Here is a 19,906-nt window from a genome sequence, read left to right as displayed (position 1 = left end):
TTCATTGGATTGCTTGGTTTGTTGATATTGAGTTGTTTGTGTATTTTGAAGATTAATCCCTTGTCAGTTGCTTCATTTGCAAATATTTTCTCCCATTCTGAGAGTTGTCTTTTTGTTCTGTTCATGGTTTCCTTTGATATGTAAAAGCTTTTAAGTTTAATTAGGTCCTATTTGTTTATTTTTGTCTTTATTTTCTTTAGGGATTGGTCAAAAGAGATCTTGTTGTAATTTATGTCACAGAATGTTCTGCCTATGTTTTCCTCTAAGAGTTTTATAGTCTGACAGAGAATTTAAATAGCCATGATTAAAGTCCTCAAAGAATTAACAAGATGTACAACTTGGCAGAGAAATGATAACAAAAACAAATGAAAATTCTACAGCTGAAAAAGTTAACAGCTGAAATTAAGAACTAGAGAATGAGTGTAACAGTACATTAGATCAACACTAAGTAGAAATAGTAAAATGGAAGATCAGAGGATAAATATTCCTCTATTTAGAAATGCTGGTCATATGGTAATTGCTTGGTTAATAATACTGTATAACAAAATTTCCCCCAAACTTAGCAATTGAAAGAATTTTTTTTTTAATTTTGCTCATGATTTTCTGGGTTAGTAATTTGGGAAAGATTCAACTTAGCAGTTCTATCTTTGGGGTTTCTCATGTGGTTGCACTTAGATGTCATCTGGGGCTGATATCTCTAAAGGTTTGACTGAACTAGGATATGTAAGGAAATTCCCTGGAGTATTTTTGTTGTTGGGGTGGGGGAAGGATAAAGGAGCATCATGTCTGCAACGTAATCCAGAAAGATTTTACATACTGAGGGAAAAATGGGGCATGAGAAGGACAAAGAAGGAGAGAGGGAAAGCTAGAGCAAGAGAGAGAAAGAGAGATAAAACTAGAGCAAGAGAGAGAGAGAAAAGAAAGAAGGATTAAAAGAAAACACTAACCAAATATTTGGGGAATACAGGTAAAGTTCAGAGAGAATTCATTCCTAGAAAACCTTCACTAAAGGAAACACTAATAACATCAAACCCATAAAGTGCCTAGGAGAAAACCTAATTAAAGATGTGCAGCACATTTGAGAGAAATTCAAGACTTAACCAAATGAAGGGATATATTTTTTCCAATGAATTGGAAAACTCAATGCTGTCAAAGTCAATCATTCTCAAATTTATATACAGATTAAATCTAACCTCAATCAAATTCCCTTATGCTTTTGCATGTCTGAAACATGACGAGTTGATTCATAATTTATGTTGTTGTTCAGTCACTCAATTGTGTCTGACTCTTTGCAACCTCATGGACTGCAGCACACCATGCCTCCCTGTCCATCACCAACTCCCAGAGCTTGCTCAAACTCATGTCCATTGAGTCAGTGATGCCATCCAACCAGTTCATCTTCTGTCATCCCCTTCTCCTCTTGCCTTCAATCTTTCCCAGCAAGAGGATCTTTTCTAGTGAGTCAGCTCTTCACATCAGGTGGCCAAAGTATTGGAGCTTCAGCTCAAAAATGTATACAAAATACAAAAACCAAGAACGACCAAAGTAGTTGGCAAGAAAAGCAACAACATAACTTCTTTAAATTAAAGTTACCCAGGAATCAAGATTGCCGGGAGAATTATCAATAACCTCAGATATGCAGATGACACCACCGTCGTGGTAGAAAACGAAGAAGAACTAAAAAGTATCTTGATGAAAGTGAAAAAGGAGAGTGAAAAATTTGGCTTAAAACTCAACGTTCAGGATGCGAGCAGAAGATGGCGGAGGAATAGGACGGGGAGACCACTCTCTCCTCCACAAATTTATCGAAAGAACATCTGAACGCTGACCAAACTTCACAAAACTACTTCTGAAGGCTGGCTGAGGACGTCAGGCTTTCACAAAAACTGCGCATTATCTTCAAAAGAGGTAGGAGAAATTATAAAAGATAAAAAGAGAGACAAAAGAGTTAGGGACGGAGACCCGTCCCGGGGAGGGAGTCGTAAAAGAGGAGGAATTTCCAAGCACCAGGAAACCCTCTCACCGGCGGGTGTGGGGGAGGATTTTTTATCTCGGAGGGCAACGTAACTGGGAGGAAAAAATAAATAAAATCGACAGATTACGTGCCTAAAGCAACTCCCAGCAAAGAACCCCAGACGCTCGCATCATCCGCCACCAGCAAGTGGGAGCTGAACGGAGAGGAGCGGGCGGCATTGCCTAGGGTAAGGACCGGGCCCGAGTGCCCCGAGGGCAATCTGAGGGAGCTAACGTGAGATAGTAACCTAAACTGTGGGACAGCGAGAGAGAGAGAGAACTATCCCGCGAAAAGCCCAACTCTAAGGCACTGCCGGCCCGCTCACAGAACAAAGGACTGAGCGATACCAGAGGAGAGCTAGCCGGCTGCGGACCGCGCCATCCCCCGCCGGACACAGCGGGCAGGCGGGGCCCGCTAGAGCCGGAAAGGGGCAAACTCGGCTCCAGAGAGGGCACCCCCTACCAAACTGCAAACAGGCTCCCAGTTTTTAAGCAAAGACTGCCTGAGATCCCGGAGGGTCGACAGCAGCCGGGAGGGTCGCAGCCAGAGACCAGCTCCCCAGAACCGACACAAAGCACACCGGAGCCGGGCGCGCCCGTAAACCGAGGCGGGGACCAGGGAGGTGATAAGCCGCACCGCCCCAACAGGGGACAGCGCCCTCGCCAAACTCCTGGCCGCCTGGGCAGCTCCGTCCGGGAACGGCACAAGCCGCGGGCGAAACCGAGTCTGCGCCTTTGTGGAGTAACCGGGAGCCTGAACCTGAGCGGCTTAGACCTGGGAAGTGCACGCAGCTCAGGGCCCGCTCCCCGGCCGAGTAACCTGAAGCCTGAGCAGGGTAGACGGGGAAAGCACACACGCCGTGAGCGGGGGCGAACCCAGTGCGGCCGAGACACTGCGAGCTTACCACACACACGCCAGAATTGCAGTGTTCCTTCCTCCCCACAGCACGATTGAACAAGCGAACCTAAAGAGATCACCTCCACCGCTTTGTTGCAGGGCGGAAATTAGATACTGAAGAGATCTCCAAACAGAAGCCAAATAAACAGAGGGAAGTGCTTTGGAAGGGACAGGCCAACAGATTAAGATCCCTGTAGCTAATACCGACTGCGTTAAAAAGGACCTACAGATCTTGAAAAGTATAAGCAGGAATAAGGATCTATCTAAAACTGAGCAGATCCCACACTGCTCACAACAGCTCCAGAGAAAGTCCGGGATATATATATTTTTTACTATTATTTTTTTTTTTTAATTTTTTTTTTAATTTTTTTTTTTAATTAAAAAAAATTTTTTTTTCTCTTCTTTCCTTTTTCTTCAAGTCCTCTATTACACCTTTAACTTTCATTTTCATAACACACTATTAACTTGCAAAAAAAAAAAAAAACCCTATTTTTGAAGCAAACTACATACATATATCTTATACCTTTTGTGTTTTTTTTTTTTTTAATGTTTTTTTCCTGTTCTACATTTTTTTACTGTTTCTTTTTTTACTGTTTTACTGTTTTTTTTTTTCTTTTTACACTGTTCCCTTTTTTCTTTTTTTTTTTTTTTCTTTTTTTTTTTTAGATTGTAAGTTTTATAAGAGTCTAACCTCTACTCTAGATTTTTAATCTGTGTTTTACATATTTGATATCAACTCTGTACATTTAAGAACCCAATCTTTAGGACCCATTTTTACTCAGGAGTGTGATCACTGGCCTGATCACTCTCTCCCCCTATTGATGCTCTTTCTTCTCCCCCAGGGAACCTCTATCTCCCACCCTCCTCCTTCTCTTCTCAACCCAATTCTGTGAATCTCTGAGGGTGTTCTGGGTACCGGAGAACACTTCAGGAACAGGATACTGCCCAGATCTCTCTCTCCCCTCTTAATTCCTCCCTTTCTACTCATGCTCACCTCTGTTACCTTCCTCCCCCCTCTCTATGTATCTCTGTGAATCACTCTGAGGGTTCCAAACTGTGGAAAGCACGGAGGGAAGTGCTTACTGGCTAGATTGCTCTCTCCACATTTGAATTCCCCTCTTCCCCTCCTGGTCACTTCAACCCACCCCCCCCACCTCATCTCTCCATGTAACTCAGTGAACCTTTCTGGGTATCCCTCACTGTGGAGAATCTTTTCACCATTAACCTAAAAGTTTTATTATTGAGGCTGTATGGAAGGAGAAGTCTTGAGGCTACTGCAAGAATAAGACTGAAAGCCAGGGGAAACATTAATTAATAAGAGACCATCCAATAGCCTCCATAAATTCACTGAAACCAAGCTCCACCCAAGAGATAATAAGTTCCAGAGCAAGACATACCACGCAAATTCTCCAGCAACGCAGGAACATAGACCTGAGCATCAATATACAGGCTGCCCAGAGGCACACCAAATCCATAGACATCTCAAAAATTAATACTGGTCACTCCATTACACTCAAGAGAGCAGAAATCCAGCTCCACCCACCAGAACACCGACACAAGCTCCCCCAACCAGGAAACCTTGACAAGCCACCTGTCCAACCCCAACCGCAGTGAGGAACCTCCACAACAAAGAGGAACTTCATACTACCAGAATACAGAAGGGCCACGCCTAACACAGCAATCTAAACAAGATGAAAAGGCAGAGAAATACTCAGCAAGTAAAGGAAAATGAGAAATGCCCACAAAGCCAAACAAAAGAGGAGGAGATAGGGAATCTATCCGAAAAAGAATTTAGAATAAGGATAATAAAAATGATCCAAAATCTTGAAAGCAAAATGGAGTTACAGATAAATAGCCTGGAGACAAAGATTGAGAAGATGCAAGAAATGTTTATCAAGGACTTAGAAGAAATAAAAAGGAATCAATATAGAATGAATAATGAAATAAAGGAGATAAAAGACACTCTGGAGGGAACCAACAGTAGAATAACGGAGGCAGAAGATAGGATAAGTGAGGTAGAAGATAGAATGATGGAAATAAACGAAGCAGAGAGGAAAAAAGAAAAAAGAATCAAAAGAAATGAGGAAAACCTCCGGGACCTCTGGGACAATATGAAACGCCCCAACATTCGAATCATAGGAGTCCCAGAAGAAGAAGATAAAAGGAAAGGCCATGAAAAAATACTCGAGGAGATAATAGTTGAGAATTTCCCTAAATTGAGGAAAGAAATAGTCACAGAAGTCCAAGAAACCCAGAGAGTTCCAAACAGGATAAACCCAAGGCGAAACACCCCAAGACACATATTAATCAAATTAACAAAGATCAAACACAAAGAACAAATATTAAAAGCAGCAAGGGAAAAACAACAAATAACACACAAGGGGATCCCCATAAGGATAACAGCTGATCTTTCAATAGAAACCCTTCAGGCTAGAAGGGAATGGCAGGACATACTTAAAGTAATGAAAGAGAATAATCTACAACCCAGATTACTGTACCCAGCAAGGATCTCATTCAGATATGAAGGAGAATTCAAAAGCTTTACAGACAAGCAAGAGCTGAGGGAATTCAGCACCACCAAACCAGCTCTCCAGCAAATGCTAAAGGATCTTCTCTAAACAGGAAACACAGAAAGGATGTTTCAACACGAACTCAAAACAACAAAGTAAATGGCAACGGGATCATACTTATCAATAATTACCTTAAATGTAAATGGGTTGAATGCCCCAACCAAAAGGCAAAGGGTTGCTGAATGGATACAAAAACAAGACCCCTATATATGCTGTCTACAAGAGACCCACCTCAAAACTAGGGACACACACAGGCTGAAAGTGAAAGGATGGAAAAACATATTCCATGCAAACGGAGACCAAAAGAAAGCAGGAGTCGCAATACTCATTTCAGATAAAATAGACTTTAAAATAAAGGATGTGAAAAGGGACAAAGAAGGACACTACATAAAGATCAAAGGATCAATTCAAGAAGAAGACGTAACAATCATAAATATATATGCACCCAACATAGGAGCACCACAATATATAAGGCAAATACTAACAAGTATGAAAGGGGAAATTAACAATAACACAATAATAGTGGGAGACTTTAATACTCCACTCACGCATATGGATAGATCAACTAAACAGAAAATTAACAAGGAAACACAAACTTTAAATGATACAATAGACAAATTAGATTTAATTGATATTTACAGGAGTTTCCACCCCAAAACAATCAATTTTACCTTTTTCTCAAGTGCACATGGAACTTTCTCCAGGATAGATCACATCCTGGGCCATAAATCTAGCCTTGGTAAATTCAAAAAAATTGAAATCATCCCAGCCATCTTCTCTGACCACAATGCAGTAAGATTAGACCTCAATTACAGGAAAAAAACTATTAAAAGTTCCAACATATGGAGGCTAAACAACACGCTTCTGAATAACCAACAAATCACAGAAGAAATCAAAAAAGAAATAAAATTATGCATAGAAACGAATGAAAATGAAAACACAACAACCCAAAACCTATGGGACACTGTAAAAGCAATACTAAGGGGAAGGTTCATAGCAATACAGGCGTACCTCAAGAAACAAGAAAAAAATCAAATAAATCAACTAACTCTACACCTAAAGCAACTAGAGAAGGAAGAAATGAAAAACCCCAGGGTCAGTAGAAGGAAAGAAATCTTAAAAATTAGGGCAGAAATAAATGCAAAAGAAACAAAAGAGACCATAGCAAAAATCAACAAAACTAAAAGCTGGTTTTTCGAGAAGATAAACAAAATTGATAAGCCATTAGCCAGACTCATCAAGAAACAAAGGGAGAAGAATCAGATCAACAAAATTAGAAATGAAAATGGAGAGATCACAACAGATTCCACAGAAATACAAAGGATCATAAGAGACTACTACCAACAGCTATATGCCAATAAAATGGACAACTTGGAAGAAATGGACAAATTCTTAGAAAAGTATAACTTTCCAAAACTGAACCAGGAAGAAATAGAAGATCTTAACAGACCCATCACAAGCACGGAAATCGAAAGTGTAATCAGAAATCTTCCAGCAAACAAAAGCCCAGGACCAGACGGCTTCACAGCGGAATTCTACCAAAAATTTAGAGAAGAGCTAACACCTATCCTGCTCAAACTCTTCCAGAAAATTGCAGAAGATGGTAAACTTCCAAACTCATTCTATGAGGCCACCATCACCCTAATTCCAAAACTAGACAAAGATGTCACAAAAAAGGAAAACTACAGGCCAATATCACTGATGAACATAGATGCAAAAATCCTTAATAAAATTCTAGCAAACAGAATCCAACATCATATTAAAAAGATCATACATCATGACCAAGTGGGCTTTATCCCAGGAATGCAAGGTTTTTTTAACATCCGCAAATCAATCAATGTAATACACCACATTAACAAATTGAAAGAAAAAAACCATATGGTTATCTCAATAGATGCAGAAAAAGCCTTTGACAAAATTCAGCATCCATTTATGATTAAAACCCTCCAGAAAGCAGGAATAGAAGGAACATATCTCAACATAATAAAAGCTATATATGACAAACCCACAGCAAACATTATCCTCAATGGTGAAAAATTGAAAGCATTTCCCCTAAAGTCAGGAACAAGGCAAGGATGCCCACTTTCACCACTACTATTCAACATAGTTTTGGAAGTTTTGGCCACAGCAATCAGAGCTGAAAAAGAAATAAAAGGAATACAGATAGGAAAAGAAGAAGTAAAACTCTCACTGTTTGCAGATGACATGATCCTCTACATAGAAAACCCTAAAGACTCTACTAGAAAATTACTAGAGTTGATCAATGAATATAGTAAAGTTGCAGGATATAAAATTAACACACAGAAATCCCTTGCATTCCTATACTCCAATAATGAGAAAACAGAAAGAGAAATTAAGGAAACAATACCATTCACCATTGCATCAAAAAGAATAAAATACTTAGGAATATATCTACCTAAAGAAACAAAAGACTTATATATAGAAAACTATAAAACACTGATGAAAGAAATCAAAGAGGACACAAACAGATGGAGAAATATACCGTGTTCATGGATTGGAAGAATTAATATAGTGAAAATGAGTATTCTACCCAAAGCAATCTACAGATTCAATGCAATCCCTATCAAGCTACCAATGGTATTTTTCACAGAACTAGAACAAATCATCTCACAATTTGTATGGAAATATAAGAAACCTCGAATAGCCAAAGCAATCTTGAGGAAGAAGAATGGAACTGGAGGAATCAACCTGCCTGACTTCAGACTCTACTACAAAGCCACAGTCATCAAGACAGTATGGTACTGGCACAAAGATAGAAATATAGATCAATGGAACAAAATAGAAAGCCCAGAGATAAACCCACGCACATATGGACACCTTATCTTCGACAAAGGAGGCAAGAATATACAATGGAGAAAAGACAACCTCTTTAACAAGTGGTGCTGGGAAAACTGGTCAACCACTTGTAAAAGAATGAAACTAGAACACTTCCTAACACCGTACACAAAAATAAACTCAAAATGGATTAAAGATCTAAACGTAAGACCAGAAACAATAAAACTCCTAGAGGAAAACATAGGCAAAACACTCTCCGACATAAATCACAGCAGGATCCTCCATGACCCACCTCCCAGAATATTGGAAATAAAAGCAAAAATAAACAAATGGGACCTAATTAAAATTAAAAGCTTTTGCACAACAAAGGAAACTATAAACAAGGTGAAAAGACAGCCTTCAGAATGGGAGAAAATAATAGCAAATGAAGCAACAGACAAACAATTAATCTCCAAAATATACAAGCAACTTCTGCAGCTGAATTCCCGAAAAATAAATGACCCAATCAAAAAATGGGCCAAAGAACTAAACAGACATTTCTCCAAAGAAGACATACAGATGGCTAACAAACACATGAAAAGATGCTCAACATCACTCATTATTAGAGAAATGCAAATCAAAACCACAATGAGGTATCATTTCACACCAGTCAGAATGGCTGCTATCCAAAAGTCTACAAGCAATAAATGCTGGAGAGGGTGTGGAGAAAAGGGAACCCTCTTACACTGTTGGTGGGAATGCAAACTAGTACAGCCACTATGGAGAACAGTGTGGAGATTCCTTAAAAAACTGGGAATAGAACTGCCATATGACCCAGCAATCCCACTGCTGGGCATATACACCGAGGAAACCAGAATTGAAAGAGACGCGTGTACCCCAATGTTCATCGCAGCACTGTTTACAATAGCCAGGACATGGAAGCAACCTAGATGTCCATCAGCAGATGAATGGATAAGGAAGCTGTGGTACATATACACAATGGAATATTACTCAGCCATTAAAAAAAATACATTTGAACCGGTTCTACTGAGGTGGATGAAACTGGAGCCCATTATACAGAGTGAAGTAAGCCAGAAAGAAAAACAACAATACAGTATACTAATGCATATATATGGAATCTGAAAGATGGTAACGATAACCCTATATGCGGGACAGAATGAGAGACACAGATGCATGGAACAATTTTATGGACTCTGAGGGAGAAGGTGAGGGTGGGACGTTCTGGGAGAATGGCATTGAGACATGTGTATTGTCATATGTGAAACAGAGCACCATTCCATGTTCGATGCATGTGACAAGGGCTCGGGGCCGGGGCAGTGGGATGATCCAGAGGGATGGGAGGGGGAGGGAGGTGGGTGGGGGGTTCGGGAAGGGGAACACATGTAAACCCATGGCTGATTCTTGTCAATGTATGGCAAAAACTATTACAATATTGTAAAGTAATTAGCCCCCAAGTAAAATAAATAAATTTATAAAAAAAAAAAAAAAAAAAACTCAACGTTCAGACAACTAATATCATGGCATCTGGTCCCATCACTTCATAGCAAATAGATGGGGAAACAATGGAAACAGTGAGAGACTGGTTTTCTGGGCTCCAAAATCACTGCAGCCATGATGATTGCAGCCATGAAATTAAAAGACGCTTGCTCCTTGGAAGAAAAGTTATGACCAACCTAGACAGTTTTTTAGAAAGCAGAGACATGCATTCAACAAAGGTCCGTCTGGTCAAAGCTATGGTTTTTCCAATAGTCACGTATGGATGTGAGAGTTGGACTATAAAGAAAGCTGAGCGCTGAAGATTGATGCTTTTGAACTGTGGTATTGGAGAAGACTCTTGAGAGTTCCTTGGACTGCAAGGAGATCCAACAAGTCGATCCTAAAAGGAAATCAATCTTGAATATTCATTGGAAGGACTGATGCTGAAGCTGAAACTCCAACACGTTGGTCACCTGATGCAAAGAACTGACTCATTTGAAAAGACCCTGATGCTGGGAAAGATTGAAGGTGGGAGGAGAAGGAGACAAGAGAGGATGAGATGGTTGGATGGCGTCACTGACTGAACAGACATGAGTCTGAGTAAACTCTGGGATCTGGTGACGGACAGGGAGGCTTAGCGTGCTGCAGCCCACGGGGTCACAAAGAATCAGACATGACTGAGCGACTTCACTTTACTGAGACTTACTATGTGTGATTAGTTGCTCAGTGTCAAATTCTTTGTGACCCAATGGCCTGTAGCCCACCAGGCTCCGCTGTCCATGGGGATTCTCCAGGCAAGAATATTGGAGCGGGTTGCCATGCCCTTCTCCAGGGGATCTTCCCAACCCATGGAATGAACCCAGGTCTTCAGCATTGCAGGCAGATTCTTTACTGTCTGAGCCACCAGGGAAGGTTCAAGACTTACTATAAAGTTACAATAATTAAGAAATGTGGTACAGGTGCAAGGATAGACAAATGATACAGTGGAACAGAATAGAGCATCTAAAAGAAGTACTTAGACATATGTGTCCTTTCGCTTATCACAAAGGTGGCACTGCAGTGGGGAATATTCTTTTCAGAAAAAAGATTCTGAGTCAACTGGATGCTCATGTGAAAACATTACACTTGAACTTTATCCGACACAGATATCAATCCTGGAAGCAATGTGCAATTATATACAAAAGAAAAATAATTACACTTCTGTGAGATACTCTCAGAGAACATTTTTGTGATTTTGGAGTAGACAAAGTTTTCTTAGAAGGATATAAGGAGCTCTATGGACTGGAACAATAGACTGGTTCAAAATTGAGAAAGGAGTACGTCAAGGCTGTATATTGTCACTCTGCTTATTTAACTTCTATGCAGAATACATAATGCAAAATGCTGGGTTGGATAAAGCACAAGCTGGAGTCAAGATTTCTGGGAGAGATATCAATAACCTCAAATATGCAGATGACACCACCCTTATGGCAGAAAGTGAAGAGGAATTAAAGAGCCTCTTGATGAAAGTAGAAGAGCTGAGTGAAAATATTGGCTTAAAACTCAACATTTCAAAAACGAAGATCATGGCGTCTGATCCCATCACTTCATTGCAAATAGATGGGGAAACAATGGAAACGGTGACAGACTTTATTTTCTTGGGCTCCAAAATCACTGCAGATGGTGACTGCAACCATGAAATTAAGAGACGCTTGCTCTTTGGAAGAAAAGCTATGACCAACCTAGACAGCATAATAAAAAGCAGAGACATTATTTTGCCAACAAGGTTTAACAAAGCTTTGGTTTTTCCAGTAGTCGTGTATGGATGTGAGAATTGGACCATAAAGAAAGCTGAGCTCTGAAGAATTGATGCTTTCGAACTGTGGTGTTGGAGAAGACTCTTGAGAGTCCCTTGGACAGCAAGAGATCCAACGAGTCAATCCCAAAGGAAATCAGTCCTGAACATTCATTGAAAGGACAAATGCTGAAGTTGAAGCTCCAATACTTTGGCCACATGAAAAGAATTGACTCGTTTGAAAAGACCCTGATGCTGGGAAAGATGGGGGGCAGGAGGAGAAGGGGACAACAGAGGATGAGATGATTGGATGGTAACACCGACTCAATGGATATGAGCTTCAGCAAGCTCTGTGAGATGGTGAAAGACAGGGCAGCTTGGTGTGCTGCAGTCCATGGGGTCTCATAGAGTCAGACATGACTGAGTTACTGAACTGACCTGACTGACTGAAGGAGCACTACATGTACAGAAGAAAAGTTGATAAGTCAAACTTAAGATTAGTAACTTGGCTCATTGAAGTACAGCATACCATTAAGAAAATAAAAATAAAAGACCAAGAATTAAACACACAAAAATCATAAAAAATATTTCTGCCAGAAGTCCTCATCTTGGTAATTTGCACCATTGTATTTGTAATACTCAAGAACTGGAGACAAATTTAAATCTCTGCCACTAGTTGAATGGATCAATGCATGGTCATGTGATCATTCAAAGGAATACTCTATTGTAATAAAAATGAATAAAAATGTTGCCATAAACAACATCATGAGTGAATCTCAAACACAGTTTGGAGTCAAAGAAATTAGACACAAAAGAAAACATGCTGTATGCTTTTAAATAGAGTTCAAAAACTAACAAAATATTCTATGGCAGATCAAGTCTTAGGTAAGCAGTCTTCTCTGGAGAGGAGGAGGACACAGCTATTGGGAGGCAATAGTGATTCTGTGGTGCTATGAATGTTCTCTTTGTAGATCTAGGCTGGGAAACATGACCTAGGGATACACTTATTTTTTTGTACTTTGTTCTCTATTATTATCCTTAAATAATAATGTTTCATAAAAAATATTATTCATCTAGGCATTTCTTTCCCCGATATAGCACTTCTTAGCATTTCTTAACACTTCTTTTCCCTGAAAACATGAGTGAACAATAAGAATGTTATGGAGCAGGACCTTATGGAGCCTTCTCAGGACAGACCACCCTCCTGTCCTCCACCTGCCTCTGTCTGTAGAAAAACATAGCCAAAGAATAAACTTAATCACAGAAATGAAAAAAATTTGACTGAAAACAGTCAAATAGGACAAAATAATAATAGTTTAGCCCTAAACAAACTCAAGGACCTTTAGTTTCTCCTCACGGGCTATAGATAACATTCTGAGCCATATCCTTTGAGCTGTTTTACAGATACTGAAATCCCAACCAAGCGGTAGAAGTAAATTACATGATGACCAGAATAGTGGATTGTCATTGCCTCCTCCAGGGGATCATCCCAATCCAGGGATCAAACCCGAGTCTCTTGCATTGCAGGCAGATTCATTACCATCAGAGCCAACAGGGAAGCCCATAATATTCTTCATCTTATACAATTCCAAGAATCAGCCTCAAGGAAATGGGAAGAAACCAACATTATAACTGATGATTAACTGCATTTCAAACAATAAAGATGACACTGATCAGACCTGTTTCAAATGACTGTTGGAGCTAGCTGTGCTATCCTGCAAGTAACCTGTCCCCTGCCTCCACCTTTTCAGTTCAGTTCAGTTCAGTCACTCAGTCATGTCTGACTCTTTGTGACCCCACAGACTGCAGCATGCCAGGCCTCCCTGTCCATCACCAACTCCCAGAGTTTACTCAAACTCATGTCCATAGAGTCGGTGATGCCATGCTACCATTTCATCCTCTGTTTGCACTTCTCCTCCTGCCTTCAATCTTTCCCAGCATCTGGGTCTTTTCAAATGAGTCAGTTCTTTGCATCAGATTGCCAAAGTATTGGAGTTTCAGCTCAATACTTCATCAGCCCTTCCAATAAATATTCAGGATTGATTTCCTTTAGGATGGACTGGTTGGATCTCCTTGAAGGCCAAGGGACTCTCAAGAGTCTTCTCCAACATCACAGTTCAAAAACATCAATTCTTTGGCACTCAGCTTTTTTTATAGTCCAACTCTCATACCCATACATGACTACTGGAAAAACCATAGCTTTGACCAGACGGACCTTTGTTGGAAAAGTAATGTCTCTGCTTTTTAAAAATCTGTCTAGGTTGGTCATAACTTATCCTCCAAGGAGCAAGCGTCTTTTAATTTCATGGCTGCAGTCACTATCTGCAGTGATTTTGGAGCCCCCCCAAATATAGTCTCTCACTGTTTCCACTGGTTCCCATCTATCTGCTGTGAAGTGATGGGACCAGATGCCATGATCTTAGTTTTCTGAATGTTGAGTTTAAGCCAACTTTTTCACTCTCTTCTCTCACTTTCATCAAGAGGCTCTTTAGTTCTTCTTCATTTTCTGCCATAAGGGTGGTGCCATCTCTCTGCATATCTGAAGTTATTGATATTTTTTGCAGCAATCTTGATTCCAGCTTGTGCTTCATCCAGCCCAGCATTTCACATGATGCACTCTGCATATAAGTTAAATAAGGAGGGTGACAATATACAGCCTTGATGTACTCCTTTCCCTATTTGGGACCAGTCTACTGTTCTATGTCCAGTTCTAAATGTTGCTTCTTGTCCTGCATACAGATTTCTCAAGAGGCAGGTCAGGTGGTCTGGTATTCCCATCTCTTGAAGAATTTTCAAAGTTTGTTGTGATCCACACAACATAGTCAATTGACATAGTCAATTAAGCAGAAGCAGATGTTTTTCTGGAACTCAATAATCCAACGGATGTTGGCAATTTGATCTCTGGTTCCTCTGCCTTTTCTAAATCCAGCTTGAACATCTGGAAGTTCATGGTTCATGTACTGTTGAAGCCTGGCTTGGAGAATTTTGAGCATTACTTTGCTAGTGTGTGAGATGAGATGAGCATTCTTTGGCACTTCCTTTCTCTGGGATTGGAATGAAAACTGACTCCAGTCCTGTGGCCACTGCTGAGTTTTCCACATTTGCTGGCACACTGAGTGCAGCACTTTCACAGCATCATCTTTCAGGATTTGAAATAGCTCAACTGGAATTCCATCACCTCCACTAGCTTTGTTCATAGTGATGCTTCCTAAGGCCACTTCACATTCCAGGATGTCTGGCTCTAGGTGAATGATCACACCGTCTTGATTATCTGGGTCATGAAGATCTTTTTGTACAGTTCTCTGTGTACTCTTGCCACCTCTTCTTAATATCTTCTGCTTCTATTCGATCCATACCATTTCTGTCCTTTATTGAGCCCATCTTCACTGAAATGTTTCCTTGGTAGGTCTAATTTTCTTGAAGAGATCTCTAGTCTTTCCTATTCCATTGTTTTCTTCTATTTCTTTGCATTGATCACTGAGGAACGCTTTCTTATCTCTCCTTGTTATTCTTTAGAACTCTGCATTCAAATTGGTACATCTTTCCTTTTTGCCTTTGGGTTCTCTTCTTTTCAAAGCTATTTGTAAGGCCTCCTCAGACAACCAGTTTGCATTTTTGCATTTCTTTTTTGGGATTGGTCTTGATCACTGTCTCCTGTACAATGTCCTGAACCTCTATCCATAGTTCTTCAGGCACTCTATCAAATCTAATCCCTTGAATCTATTTCTCACTTCCACTGTGTAATTGTAAGGGATTTGATTTAGGTCATACCTGAATGGTCTAGTAGTTTTTCCTACAATTCTTCAATTTAAGTCTGAATTTTGCCATAAGGAGTTCATGATCTGAGCCACAGTCAGCTCCCGGTCTTGTTTTTGCTGACAGTATAGAGCTTCTCCATCTTTGGCTGCAAAGAATATAATCAATCTGATTTCAGTATTGACCATCTGGTGATGTCCATGTGTAGAGTCTTCTCTTGTGTTGTTGGAAGAGGGTGTTTGCTATGACCAGTGCATTCTCTTGGCAAAACTCTGTTAGCCTTTGCCCTGCTTAATTTTGTATTCCAGAGCCAAACTTACCTGTTTCTCCAGGTGTTTCTTGAGCTCCTACTTTTGCATTCCAGTACCCTATAATGGAAAGGACATCTTTTTTTGGTGTTAGTTCTAGAAAATCTTGTAGGTGCTTCATGGAACCATTCAACTTCAGCTTCTTCAGCATTACTGGTCAGGACATAGACTTGAATTACTGTGATATTGAATGGTCTGCCTTGGAAACAAACAGAGGTCATTCTGTCGTTTTTGAGATTGCATCCAAGTACTGCTTTTCAGACTCTTTTGTTGACTATGATGGCTACTCCATTTCTTCTAAGGGATTCTTGCCCACAGTAGTAGAAATAATGGTCATCTGAGTTAAATTCACCAATTCCTGCCCATCCTAAAATGTCAGTGTTCACTCTTGCCATCTCCTGTTTGACCACTTCCAATCTGCCTTGATTCATGGACCTAACTTTCCAGGATCCTATACAATATTGCTCTTTACAGCATCGGACTTTTACTTCCATCACCAGTCACATTCACATTTTGCTTTAGCTTCATCTCTTCATTCTTTCTGGAGTTGGTTCTCCACTATCTCCAGTAACATATTGGGCACCTACAGACCTGGGGAGTTCATCTTTCAGTGTCCTATCTTTTGCCTTTTCATACTGTTCATGGGGTTCTCAAGGCAAGAATACTGAAGTAGTTTGCCATTCCCTTCTCCAGTGGACCACGTTTTGTCAGGCCTTGACAAAACTTCCACCTGTGCACTCCTGAAATTCCTATTTAAAAACTCTTGCCCCTGATCAGCAACAAGGAGCTGGTTCTTCGGTACATTAGTCCTCTGTCTCCCCAGAACTGATGGTTTCCTCAATAAAGCTATCTTTAATTTTACCCCACACTTGTCTCTCAATATTGGATTCATGAGTAATGAGCAGCTGAAACCTGAGTTCAGGAACAAGAATAAACGTTTCACTACAGAATACCATCCTTTTTAAGCCTGTTTTCCCTTACTCTCTGCTCTGGGAAAATTTCACTCCAGGAACATCCTAAGTACAGTAGCCCTCCCCTCTCTTACCTGAGCAGATCACAGAGGCCGTGTTGCCATGGGAACAGTCAGGAGCACCCAGGGCAGTCACAGGGCATTTCCACAGGAAGGACTCAGTCCCTGAGCAGTGAAATCGGGCTTTCCAGAGTTGATCACTTCCTTCTGCTCCATTTGGGGTGGAGATGGCGACTCCACAGCCGAGCTGACGACAGACAACATTGGCATTGGCCAGACTCCAGTGGGAGGCACAGAGCGCTCTCCATTGTCCAGAAATGTTCATCTCCACCTGCCCCTCACACTGAGAGGTGCCATTTGTCATGAGCCGGATGTCTGTGTACACTGATAGAAAAAGACAGGATTTCAGCAAAATCTTTTTTTTTTTTTTTTTTTAGCTTGAACTGAGTCTACACAGAGGTTAAGTCCTGACATGCATCTCACCTGAACAGACAACCTGAACAGCTCCACTGTGGTGACAAGTGCCCTCTGGACAGGGCACTCTGGGGCAGACCCGGAGCTCAGGCTCCTCCCCCTCACACTTGAACACTTCAGCCCAGACCCAGCCATCGGACTCTCTGAAGGGCACATGTCCCAGGACAGACACAGCCTTGCCACACCCCAGCTCTGCACAGATGACCTGGGCAGTGGGGAGTGTGAAGTTTTCATCAGACACTGGGGTCCAGACTTCTCCAGAATGCACTTCTACTCTCCCTGAGCAGGGTCCATCCCCTCCAGCCAGACGCAAAAATCCTAAGAGAAACGAAGAACAACAAACCCAGTGAGTATTCATGAACCTGGCTTGACAATTGAAAACATCTCACAGGTGATAGTGTGAAAGCTTTTCTTTCCAACAGCGGAAAAAGAGGAGATAAGAAGAGAGAATTTGACTGTCGTTGTCACACTGCATTTTCATGAGCAAGTTTCTGAGGACATATCCAGAAGAATTGCAGGGTCAGTTTCGAATGGCTGAATGCCAAGAATATATATTTTGGTTAGGAATGTTAATTCCTATCTGGGGGCTTGGAAACTACAGTGCCCAAAGAAACTGCACAGCGGTAGACATTCAAACATGGGTGCAGAGCTGAACTGAAAGGGGAAAAAGACCATGGGATTCAAGAGGTTAGAGGCCTAAGAGCCAGAGAAGCTTAGAAGGCCATCCTGAGATTTCTGGGGCTAGAATTCTGGCCAGTTTTCTCTTGGAGCCAATATTCAAGTCACTGAGGATGGGAACATCACACAGGCTGGATCTGAGTGCAGGCATGAGGTCGCAATTAGGTAACCTAATTGTGAAAGAAGTTGTTCACAGATAAGTTTGGAAATAAAAGCTCAGAGAGTCATAGGAGAGGGAGGGAATGATCTTAGCCATCTTTCTTAAAAACCTGGGATTTATGAACATACCTGGGAGAAAATGAAGTCTCAGTGGGATTATGTAGGACAACTGAGTTAGTTGATTACTTCATCCTAGACATGAGAGTCTTAGCAAATGTGAAGGAGTGATGATAATTTAATGTATTATAGCCCTATCTATATGCCAACTGCTTATTCCTTTCCTATTTGGATTTCTGAGATAAGAAGCCAGCAAGCTATGAAAAAGGAGAGTGAGAGGAAGAGAGCAGAGAGCAAACAAGCCATATATATTTTAGAGATTTCTAAACTGCAGAAGTCTCAATAGGGGTGAAACATAGATTTGGAAACCAAATACTTGTTCAACAAGATTTTAACAATTTATCCCCTGTGCTCCTCCCATTTGCCACCTAACACTGCTACCTTTTCCCATTTCCCCCAGTGCAGAAAAGAAGAAACAATCTTAAGAGCTACAAATAGATGGAAAGGAGACTCCAAAAGGGAAGAATTTCTGTAGGGATTGAGGTGGGGTGAGTGGTAGGTTAAACAGGGAGTGGATGAAGTATGAGAGGGAGACCAAAGAAAAGACTCATGATCATGATTTCATCCGTCAGGGAACATATTTGAGCAGAGAAAAGGTAACCCAATGGGAAAAAAATCCCTGCACATCATAAAGAACAATTTTTTTAAATAATTTGTCTGGTTTCTGAGTGTGCTCATGGTTATTTACGTGCTTGGTGGAATTTGTCCTGGTAAAGGACTCTGATTGCATAAGTATGTGAACTTTGAAGTCTCAAAAAGAATGATGCAACAGAATAAAAATCTACTATAGAGAGCAGGAGAGAACAGAAAAGACATCACAGAAATTAAGGAATTGAAGGATTAGCTGGACCACTGATATAAGAATGAGTGATGAGAGAGAAGATGATCTGTTTGCCTTTTATTATTTATCCATTTCCATCTCCCCAGAGAGGCCCAGGTTAGGACCCCTAGCCTCCTCTGGCTGGGGGTTTGGTCACAGGCTACACATTCTAATTAAAGCATTTTTATTTGACTGGTTGTTTTGGTTGCTCATTCACTCAGTTGTCTGACTCTTTGTGACCCCATGGACTGCAGAGCGCCAGGCTTCCCTGTCCTTCACTATCTCCCTGAGTTTACTCAAACTCATGTCCATTGAATCAGTGATGACATTCAACCATCTCATCCTCTGTCAACCCCTTCTCCTCCCATCTTCAATCTTTCCTAGCCTCCGGGTCTTTTCCAATGAGTCATTTCTTCATATCATGTGGCCAAAGTATTGGAGCTTCAGCTTCAGCATACATCCTTCCAATGAGTTATTCAGGGTTGATTTCCTTTAGGATTGACTGATTTGATCTCCTTGCAGTCCAAGGGACTCTCAAGAGTCTTCTCCAGCACCGCAGTTCAAAAGCATCAATTCTTCAGCGCTCAGCCTTCTTTATGATCCAACTCCCATGTCCATACATAACTACTGGAAAAAAACATAGCTCTGACTATATGGACATTTGTTACAAAGTAATATCTCTGCTTTTTAATATGCTGTCTAGGTTTGTCATAGCTTTTCTTCCAAGGAGCAAGCATCTTTTAATTTCATGACTGCAGTCACTGTCCACAGTGATTTTGGAGCCCAAGAAAATAAAGTGTCGCTCTTTCCATTTTTTCCTCATCTCTTTGCCATGAAGTGATGGGACTGGATTCCATGATATTAGCTTTTTGAATGCAGAGTTTCAAGCCAGCTTTTTCACTCTTCTCTTTCATCAAGAGGCTCTCCTCTGTTCCTCTTCACTTTCTGTCGTTAGGGTGGTGTCATCTGCATATCTGAGTTTATTGATATTGTTATATTAATTCTATGAGATTAAAAATTTAGAAAGAACAAGAAAGAAGTATTTCTTGTATTCTGTTTTATATACCCTGATACATGAGAAATATTCAAATATATGC

The 19,906-nt window shown here is 40.7% G+C and overlaps 1 protein-coding gene across 3 annotated transcripts in view; it reads right to left on the bottom strand.

The window, feature by feature from the left end:
- Positions 1-19,906, bottom strand: part of CD163 (CD163 molecule) — a 117,783-nt gene that overhangs the window by 17,234 nt on the left and 80,643 nt on the right. For all 3 annotated transcript variants that reach the window (XM_081587962.1, XM_081587966.1, XM_081587967.1), the window contains 2 exons: positions 17,045-17,353; positions 16,637-16,945 (listed from right to left, as the gene is read on the bottom strand). In XM_081587962.1, the coding sequence (XP_081444088.1) occupies positions 16,637-16,945; positions 17,045-17,353 (618 nt within the window). The remainder of the gene's footprint in view (positions 1-16,636; positions 16,946-17,044; positions 17,354-19,906) is intronic.

Source organism: Giraffa tippelskirchi, chromosome 4, assembly GCF_054371585.1.
Source record: "Giraffa tippelskirchi isolate mGirTip1 chromosome 4, T2T-mGirTip1v1.2.pri, whole genome shotgun sequence".
In the NCBI taxonomy this organism is placed as follows: Eukaryota; Metazoa; Chordata; class Mammalia; order Artiodactyla; family Giraffidae; genus Giraffa; species Giraffa tippelskirchi.
The sequence above is the reverse complement of the archived record's forward strand: the minus strand, read 5'-3'. Positions and strand labels throughout refer to the sequence as shown.